Consider the following 10,546-nt stretch of genomic DNA (forward strand, 5'->3'; position numbering starts at 1 on the left):
ACACAAAGATGCTGATGACTAGAAAGGTTAAGAGATCCCCTGTTGAGGGGCATGCAACTGGGAGGTAGAAAAGACTCCAAATCTCTTTTAGTCTTTCAAGCCCAGTATTGGGAACCACAGTTTGTGATGTTCTGTGAGGAAGTGGAGGCAAATTATTCCTTTTGTGAGATGCTCCCATTTCTCAAAAGAAATCTTGGCACAAAAACACTCTGGAGGGGTGTTGATTTGGGTTGTTAGGTAGATAGGGAGATGGGGAAGAGCTGGCGAAGAAGAAACTGTGGTCAGAATATACTCTATGAAAACAATCTATTTTCGATTTTTTAAAAAATTGAAACAAAACAAAAAGCATACTGGTTGGGGAGAAGAAAGACATGATGAAGCATGTGAGCCCATCTCCTCGCCCTTGTCCAGGCTGCAGATCAGTATGCTGTAGTCTGTCGTTGAAAGCCATGAGGTTAACTGCACATAGGTCCTTGGGAGAACATTCTGTAAGAATCCCAAGTGCTACAGAGTTGCAACGTAAGAGCAGACCTCAGTTATGTTTTAACAACTTGACTCTCTGAATTATGAAGATCCTCATAGTAAAAAATGTTATTAATTTTTAAAAACTATTTGTTGTTTTAGGAGAAGTAACAGTGTAATTATCTCGCTGTGGTTTAGCCATTGAACAGCATATTCTGTGTTGTTCTTGCATGACAGGAGGTAGGTCTTTTAATCTCAAATCGCTTCCAGGATTTTCTGAATACGTGTTACTTGTTATTCCACCAGGTTCTAACCTGTGTAGAGCCTTGAGCAATTCATGAATAAAGCTTCCCTACATTTCAATTCTCTCATGAAAGTTTTTTTTTAATTGGATAGCATTATCAGTTGAATTTTCTCATTATTTATCAACTTCTAATTGAAAGAGGAGAAATGGTAACAACTGGACCAGGTGACAATGGAAAACCCATTCGTGATTTAAGGATTTCACCTTTATCTCAGATTGATTGACAGCACGGGTTAACATCTACTTAACGGCTGTCATGTGCCAGGCTACTGTTCCATGTGCTTTACATGTATTAGTTCACTTATATGCACAGTAGCCCTACAAAATATATAGTGTTTTATCCTCTCTTTCTAGGTGAGAAATGGAGGTCTAGAAGCGTGATCTACAATTCCCAAGATCACATAGTAACTGAGAATGCTATAATTCAAATAGTGGCTGCTTAGTTGTCAAGTTTGAACATCTTAACTCCTATACTAGTCTTCAATGAGACTTGAAAGAAGAAAAAATAAATCTCAGTGGCAGTGAAAGGTAAAATTAAAGATATGACGGAAAAAATATCAAGAGAAAAATGTTACTAGAGAACTTCATTTTACTTCTTCCATTTGGAAATATAATTCATCAAATAAATAGAACCAATAAAAAGTGACTTGAACACATCCATAAATATAAGCAAACAGTCAAATGTTAATCAGAAATTGTTTCATGCTGGAGCAGAGTCCCATAATTTTAGTTATAATCTCAGCTTTAGGCACCAATGCATCAATGACATCCACAAGGTAAAAGGATTAAGTATTTTGCACTATTCCTTCATGCCCCACAGCCCTCCAAAGACTGTTCCAGCTCCAGTCCCTTTTTAGGTGGAGAGCTTGGATTGGACAATTCATAAGGCTCTTCTAGCTGCGTGATGTCTTTGTGATATTGTCAGTGTGTACACATCTGTACAACACATGTGCTTTGTTCTTCTTGCCAGCACAGGGCTGGGCTCCTTGGGGTTGTACAAAGGTTGGAAGGCATGAGCCACACCTTCAGGGAGGGACTGTTGTTGGTCACCAGTGAAGGTGAGCTTCCTGGAGACATGAATCCTCAGTCAGTGAGGTTGCCACCTAAAGTCAGCTCATCCTATCACTGTAAATGACTCATGATTATTATACATCCTCATAATTTTGTAACTGTCAGATGTTTATTCAAGAATTATAAATAAAACCTGGGGATCATAAAGAGATTAGAGACAGAGAAAAATGCTTGCATATTCTTCTTAATGTCCTAATTTAATTACTGTCAGACTCTTGGTTGTCCCCAATATTCATTGTCCTTGTTTTCTACATAAATACAACCCATATTGGTAGACAGAGACATCCATACATGCTCTTAGCCCTTTTATGGCAACCGAACATGGTCATATGACTAATTTCTGGAAACGAAAAATAATAGAATTGTATGCAAATTTGGGGAGGATTTGCTCTATGGAGTAGGTAGCTTGCTTTGTTCAGGATCAATTTTCAATTATGATAAACTTTACATTACAGACTGACAGAAGTGTCTTTGAGTCAGGAATTTGGAAGCAATAATTTGTAGTTTCTTGTTCCATTTATTCCTAGACTCTATCTAGGTCAGACACAAATCTAGCCACAAATACACCTGATATCACAGAACCTGTGCACATAATGTTCTGACAAATCAAATTAAACTTCAAAGTAGATGTGTGCTCACAGAAAAGACATGACATAGTTTCCAGAATGATTTTAGCTTCTTCTCTCTGTTGTTATACCATGTATTTATTTAACGTGTTTATTTAGTTTGTTTTATGCTTTGAGGTCTTTCACAGACATTGAAAATTCATCTTGTCTGATTTGCACAAAAGTAATATGTAGAAGAAAATGCACACAAATAGACATAAACAGAAAATTATAAAAAGTTGTCAGCTGTTTAAATAGTGAACATTTGTGTAAATAATTTTAAATGCATTGCTGCCACTAGAGATCAGTGGGTAAGTGTTGAAGTGATAAATACCAGAAAGTATGATGGCTATAGTATGTGTTGAGTTAATCATTGAAACCAGCCAAGCTTTAGATAAGGTTGTAGATATGCTAAATTACTTGCCTACTAAATGTGCACTCCTCATCCAGTAGTGTCTAACATTTTAAAAATGTTGTCAAGTTAGATACTTTAACACATAAAGGTAATACCCACAACTCTGTGGACTAGTTAATAGTTTATTAAATCATTAAAACCTAAAACAAAAAAAATCAAGAATCCATTCCAATCTCCTTTTTTATAAGCACAGAAACCTGATCATTTCAGATAATCTGAATCAGAATCCCCTCCATGACAATATTTAACCCAGAAAGTTAGTTTTCCAGCCATGATGTTACTTCTGCCCTAAGAAGGCAAGCTTCCATATTGCGGCAACCTGAATCAATATTAAGCACATGATAGAAATCTCATCACAGCTTCATATTACTCAAAGTACCTTGGAGAATACAGAACATTTTGTATTATCTTTTATTGGCAATGCATTTAAAACCTAAAGGTATCTTTATCATATCACAAAGCAAATTTTAAACTATACATAGAAATACACTCCAACCTAGCAAAATTAAACTTTCCTATATCAATGTACAACAGAAATAAATTCTTAAAACCATTCTGAAGAAAATGGCATGTATAATTATTTCCTTACATTTTTTAAACTCTTACATAGAGTACAAGTTAAGAGTTTTCAATTCATATATCTCTCTTCATTCTTATATTATACCAGAAAGTAATTATGTAGTACATACAATAATTCTTCAAAGACTTGGCTTTTATGTTTACCCTGAGAAGTAATAAAAGTAGCCTATAGTTAACAAAATTGAAGGAATGATAGCATATCAACTACTTTTGCAAACCTTTTTCTCTACAAGATTCTAAAGTCTACTCTAAATTAACTGGCCTATCTTTTCAGCAAACAAATCTAGAATTATATGGAACTCACCCATTTTTTATTTGTAATCTGCATCTTTGGCTAACAGCATTCAGTGTCAATTCAGCCTGGTTTTGTAGGGTTAGCAATCAGAGGGTAGGGAGGCAGCTTTCTTTATCACATGAATTATTTTCTTATGCTTCAAGTATTAGTCACTCAGAACATGGGTACCATTGAACAAACGTTAAACAATGTGGAAGCACAGAGCAACTTAATGGTTCAAATTTTTCTAGGTAGGTCCCTAAAATAGCTGTAGAGATCAAGCAACATATGAAACTTGAGGATGATATCAAGAGTGCTCACTAGAAAGTATGGTGTAAGTGCATGTAAATATATCCCTTGTCTCCATCTGAAGTCTTGCTCAGTGCGCCTTTGCTTTTAATTTTATTTTATCCCTTGTATTCTCATTTTCTGTTCTAATGCAGATATTTATTCACCTTTGTTCTACATCCAATCTTTAACTGAAATGTTCATTGTTTATTTCTCATTGATTGTTAGTTTTTCTGAATTCCCCAATATGAAGATCCTTTCGGTACAGATCATTGGGTATTTATTAATTTTTAAAAGTCACTTTAATGAACAGCTGAGCTGTTCCTCTCACTAGTGGCATGGGAATGCTAAAAAAAAAAAAAGTCAAACACGAGAGACTAGGAAGGAATTCCAGTGGCTAGATGGTAGATAGTGGCTAGAGAATTAGCAGGCAGGAATTGAGCAGGGTCCATGCAGCAGCCTCTAGTCCTGTTGGAGTTCTTATTGCAGTATATCTCTGCTAGATAGTGTTCATGGTTCTATAAGTTGCTGTGCATACTTTTGGAGAAGAAAAAAAATGTGCCTCAATCTCACTTGTGAACCCTGCAAGCAAGAGCAACTGGCTTGTCAAGCTATGCCCACCTGTGCAAGATAGTATAAATGCTATGGGAGTAACCAACTATTTTCTGATTAGATCTAAGTGCTGCTCTGTAAGATAGTAATTGTGGAAAAAAAAAAAAAAGAAATTGTACTCAGTGCCATTAACTGGGCCCAAACCCATGGCTTCCTAGGTCATAGGCTCCAGGGGTGGGGCTGGGGCTAATAATATTATTCTACTAAATTGCCACAGTAATTAACTGTCCCCTTAATTCTTATCTTTATACCCATAGATTAGTGCATCTCTTAACTTTCATCCAAGTGTCTTCTTGCAATAGATGTCAATTAACACAGATCTACCCCCTCAACTGGTCAAAGACTGTGGAGTGCTCTCAACCCTAAATGGGACATTCATCTCACACCCATCTGCCCAAGGTTCAGGGATCTTTGTGCAAGAGCAGACAGAAAGCTTCTAAGAGCCAGACATGGTTGGTAACTTCAAAAAAAAACACTGTTTCCAATACACAATAGAGCAGTCTCACAGTAACTAAGGTGACAGCATGCAAACCACCTTTATGAACTCCAGCCTCACAAAACAGTTCAGCATAAGCAGGAGAAGGCATATAGGAAGTACCATCACCGGTCAAATAGCTACTGGCATTTGACAGCTTCTGGGAGATGAAGAATCAACTTTCTTTAATGATGTAACTCTGGTAGAATGACCCTATTCCAGGGCAAGCCCCAATTCCAAGACTATCACAAGCCAGGCTCAATGAGGAAAGAAGAAAAAAAAATAAAAAAGAAATAACCTGAAAGTTGGTTCAGAAGGGATGGGAGGATGGAAAGGGTCGTTCTTGGAAGAGTTTGGAGATGAAGAATCTGTTCAAAATACATTGTATTAAATTCTCAAAAACATTAATAAAAATAATGCCAAAAAGGTTGATAGTACAAAAGAGATAATGAAACATTCTTTGTATTAGCCTACGTTAGTCACTCGGAGTCTACTGAAGTTTTGTTTTTCTGAAATTTTGTTTTTCCAATCACTTAACATAGTGAGTGCATCATTCACAGCCAAGATATGCTAAGACAGTGGGCTAGGTTGCTGAGACATCAAAGATAACATTCAGAGATGGCATGCAAAAGTTAAGGTTTATTGAAACTTGCAAATAGGGAAGCGAGAGCAACAAAAAGTCAGGCAGAGAACACTTCAACAAAACTCCTAAGACTCAATGCTACAGGTCAGACAAACAGCACCTCTGTCTTTCATAATACCTAACAATACATGTCCTCTACTTGATGTTACCGTCCCTGGACATCCAGGGCCACTAGGTAGACCTAGATCCCCTGTCCCCTCCAGGAAACTCCTTTGCCACGCCTAACTGTCTCAAGGAGAGAAGTTGGAAAGTAAGAATTTATAAGCACTAACATGATGACCTTAGCTGGCTTTTTCCTTGCATGACCAGCATGCCAAGGAGTGACACAAATTCAGAAAAAATAAAAAATGTTCTCTTCTGTAGAACAACAGTTCTATATCATGCAAGAGAGGAAGGCAGTGACCATCTAGCCAACTCTTACCCAAATGTCCTAGTCTAAGTCCTTTTTCATTGTTCCTGACATGGTAAAAGTCTCAGAATGAGAGAACTTCTAAAAGATGGTAGTAATTACTGACGTCCTATCTATCTCAGGTATTATACAATCAGTACAAGACTATCACCACATGAAAAGCAGCATAGATTAGTAGAGAACTGGATCTAACAAAGCCATGTACTTTGAGAGGTCATGGCAGGGTTCAGAATCTTGACTATGTCCCCTTTCAGTGAGGAAATTGATCTGGCTTGAGGGTTGAGATTTCACACTGCCACATCATATTCAATGTCAACTTCATGTTCTATGGTGGTATTAGTCATCACTGTAGTAGGTGTGGTTGGGCTGGTAGGTGAACCTGAAGTAGTTAGAGTAGAAGATGGAGTGGTCTCAGGTCCAGGTGGAGGTGTTGAGGTCAGAGACGTTGTAGGAGCAGAGGTGCAGGGATCCTGACGGGACCCTCCATCTGTGTGAATGACGATGGTGGTATTGTTGGGGTTGCCAAAGGGGCCAAAATAAAAGGCCAGAGCTGTAATAGCTGTGGCAACTAGACAAGCCAACAGACACATTAGAAATATTTTCCAGAGTGAACATGGGTTTTCTGGAACCTGAAAAGCATTACGAGAGTGGTTATTTCTGCAGTTACAAAATAGTAACAGGTAACAGATTTCAACTAGAGTAAGACTAACGTATTTCATTATTCTAAAGACTATTATGAAACCACAAATCCCCCAGCACATGCACACACACACACACACACACACACACACACACACACACACACACACCATGCCTACAATCCTGTGAGGACAATAAAATCCCTCAGTGATCCCTTTTGTATTACAGCAATAAGTTTTAATATTAAATAGCTTGACTTAGAAATCATCATGATATTATCAGGGACACACTTCTCAAAGTAGACAACGTTTTCTAATTGGTAGTGACAAGTATAAAAATAAAGACACACGGAGATAGTTGTCCTTGGAGGGTGGAAAATTCAAGGGGGTTTTTTGTTTATTTTTGCTCATTGTTCATTGTTCTAAATTTTCACATTAAATATTAACTATTGTAATTAAAATTACTTATTAAATATATTTTACATGTCAGGCATAAATACAAGGGATCTCACTGAAATATACAAACAGAGAGAGTAAATTGACTTTGATCTATAGGACCTTAAAGACACACAATCTAGTGCTATCACTTTGTAGGAGACCTTATGTCCCAGTAACCTCAGAGAAGTGCTAGAGAAGGGCTTGACTGTCCTATTTCATGTTATTCTTAGGAACAATAGATACTTCTAGCCACCTTCCTCAGACCTTACCGGATGCAGCTCACAAGTCACATGGTGTGATCTACAGCCACAGTGTGTTCCTTCAGTTGAACAGTACGGATTTCTTAATAGCTATACAGAAAGAGACAGAAAGTCAATAAATAATCAGATAGACAGCAAGTCTTAAACTTTAAGAATGAGGAAAGTTTATGTGATCTGGGAACATAAATATACATAAAAACAAACACAAAATAATATGAAAATAATGTGACATGAGGGAAGAACTAGGTAAATTCTAAGGGTGTCATGATGGCTTAGTGATATGACACAGATGTGTGTGCATTTCACACCAGATGATCAAAGAAGGAAACTAGGTTGATTGTATCAATAGATGTCCCAGTACCATTGACCAAATGTAAACATCCTGTCCTGACAAAAGGAGACAAGGAAGATTACTCTACATGAACTAAAATTGAAAGGAATAGTTCCTAAATGTGACAGGAAATATTTACCTCAAAATAATGACCAGTATGCTTTAACAGCAAAACCTGAGAGCCGTCCCATTACAGGAAGGAGAAGTGGATAATGTTTTCCTGAAAGTTCTACTGAATACATACGAATAAAGAAAAAGGAAAGACAAAACTGCCAACATTTGCAGGATGGTCTGTTATCAGAATCTTAAATAATCAACCATATAATCTATTAAAATAACAACTCGCTTCGTTCATTGGTTGTAAATGTATAAAGAAATATACATAAGAGTCTTTGCTTTTTTGGTGGTAGGTACATGTGTACTATTCATAGTAGTAATGAAGTATATAAAATGTGAGCGAATTCACACAAAGAAAACTGTAAGTCTTTATTGAGGAAAAATGGGCAACTTTAATAAGTGTCCTTTAGAAAAAGTTTCAGTAGTAAATATAATTAATATTTATTCATTAATATATGGCCAATAAAATTACAATTTTTGAAGGAAATTCTTTAGTTGTTTGTTAATAATTCCATGTGATAAAATAAACTAGAAGGATTAGATTAAATTAAATTTGAAATTAAAACAGCAGAAACTTTAGGTAGGTAAGGTACCCAAGATAAACAATACATAATTGTCTAAAACAGGACTCCCTTGTCTCAAGTTTAAGCACCACAAGAGGGTTCAGGCTACCTGAAACCTCAGAGTGCTGAAAATATGGTAAATTCTAATCTCTCCCTTCCTTCCTTCCTTCCTTCCTTCCTTCCTCCCTTCCTTCCTTCCTTCCTCCCTTTTTTCCTTCTTTCCTTCTTTCCTTCTTTCTTTCTTTCTTTCTTTCTTTCTTTCCTTCTTTCCTTCTTTCTTTCTTTCCTTCTTTCTTTCTCTCTTTCTCTCTTTCTTTCGTTTTTGTCATCATGGAAGTTTGTCTTATTGTTTACTTGGCATGACTAAATACATTACATAATGGAGGGAACTGCATCAAGATTTTCATTGTGACTGTGAGCAAAAACTATAAATCATATTCAGCAGCATATGGGGACGTAACCAAACTCTTAACATTCGAGGTTGAAGCCATAGTGTCATGCATCATTCTTGGAATCTGGGGAAAATATAAATTAAGTTTATGATAGTCTAGTTTTGAAAACTAAACTGCTCTCCTCTGCAACATCAATTTACAAAACAATTTTCAAGAAAAGTCTAACTTTGCTGTTATTTTGTATACAAATTCTAGTTGATTAAAGTCATTTCCTTGTGTCAGGGACACAGATGTTGAACTTAAAAGTAGTTTGATTTTTTTTTTATAAAGAAGTATATGTTAGAAAAAGAATTCATTTTCTAACTCTGAATAGCTTCATGTAGTGATAAACATTTCAACTTCTCCATTTGTAAAGTGAAGGCATTAGTTTGAGTATGGAATGACACCATTCAGATTTGTTTTCATGAGTCTAAGAAAAGTTGATTTGCAGAATAGTAGAGTAATAATATATTTTCAACCAAGTTTCCCACTCCATGAGACATTTTCTGTAATTGTTACTTTCACTATAAGTAGACAACATTTAGGTGGAAAAAGATCAACAATAAGTACTTTCAATAGACTAATATGTATAAAAATGAAAAAAATGCTTCAATATTTGCTATTAAGATGACCCTTCCAATCATCTAACAAAGTTGTTTTTGTTTTTTTGTGTTTTTCTGTTTTTGCTTTTCATTTTTCATATGTTTTGATATAAATTCTAAAATACAGCACCACGCCTAACTCCCAGATTCTCGGGAATATAAAAACACAGTCTGGCATACTGAACAAATTCATGATAATGGCAACCAGATTGACTCTGCAAATGTAGAGTTCAAAAGCCCCCTCAAGATTAGATGTTGAAACCAAGAATCTTAGACAGGAGAGCTATTAAGAGTTACCTGCAGTACTTACCTGCTCCCCCGAACTCTGCTCAACATTCATGGTGTACTGCTGCTGCTTTCTACCCATTCTGGGGTGCTGATTTCAGATGCAACTCCAACCAGCGCTGCACCAATTGTGTAGATTAGAATGAAATGCTGAACCTCTGGTAAGTTAATAACAGTACCTTTAGTCAATGTGAATTGTATAAACTAATAGTTATTTGTCTTCTTGAAAAGGTCAAAAGGTCACAACACAATTAGACAAAGGAAAATAGAGGCACTGGCTGCCTTTAAAGTACCATGGAGGAGATGTTCTCTTATATGTGAATGACTTCAGGTTGCTGGGAATATATAAGCTCTTGCTCCCTTGGTTTCGCACAATTTCTCACAGTTTAGGAATCCTGTGAGGCTTCTGAACATGCCTCAAAGCCACTCCCTGATTATTCATATTGAGGAATCCTAAAGCTAAGCAAACAGAAGGATTAGAATGTTGACTAACATCAAAGTGTCTAGTGATAAGATACGCTGAGATTTTGGGTTTGAAATAAACTTAAGTAGTCACTCACTTGAAATAAACAAAGCTTCCCTCTAGGTTTAAGATTGTGACCTCACAAAGTTAGATAGAATTAAATACTTTCAAAGTCTTGTAATAGCAAAAGGAAATATAAATGTATTACCAATGTTAAACACAATTATAAAATTTGGAGCAAATGTAACTTGGAAAACTTTGTCAATGAACAATAAAAATCA

At 36.2% G+C, this 10,546-nt stretch overlaps 1 protein-coding gene across 1 annotated transcript; it reads right to left on the reverse strand.

Annotated features, from left to right (window-relative positions):
- Window positions 1–5,651: 5,651 nt before the first annotated feature.
- On the reverse strand, window positions 5,652–9,884 carry LOC128112491 (dynactin-associated protein-like). The gene is made up of 3 exons (XM_052741489.1): window positions 9,828–9,884; window positions 7,483–7,563; window positions 5,652–6,766 (listed from the first exon to the last, which is right to left on the reverse strand). The coding sequence occupies exons 1-3, from the start codon at window positions 9,882–9,884 to the stop codon at window positions 6,425–6,427; spliced, it is 480 nt and encodes a 159-aa protein (XP_052597449.1). The 3' UTR covers window positions 5,652–6,424.
- Window positions 9,885–10,546: the final 662 nt, after the last annotated feature.

Source organism: Peromyscus californicus, unplaced genomic scaffold, assembly GCF_007827085.1.
Source record: "Peromyscus californicus insignis strain IS unplaced genomic scaffold, ASM782708v3 Scaffold_17__1_contigs__length_78620276, whole genome shotgun sequence".
In the NCBI taxonomy this organism is placed as follows: Eukaryota; Metazoa; Chordata; class Mammalia; order Rodentia; family Cricetidae; genus Peromyscus; species Peromyscus californicus.

Coding starts and splice junctions, on each gene's coding strand:
- LOC128112491 (XM_052741489.1), bottom strand. CDS start 9,884: ATGGGTAGAAAGCAGCAGCAGTACACCATGAATGTTGAGCAGAGTTCG. Junction 7,564..9,827: donor AGCAGAGTTCGGGGGAGCAG/GTAAGTACTGCA, acceptor CTTTCTGTATAG/CTATTAAGAAATCCGTACTG. Junction 6,767..7,482: donor TGACTTGTGAGCTGCATCCG/GTAAGGTCTGAG, acceptor AATGCTTTTCAG/GTTCCAGAAAACCCATGTTC.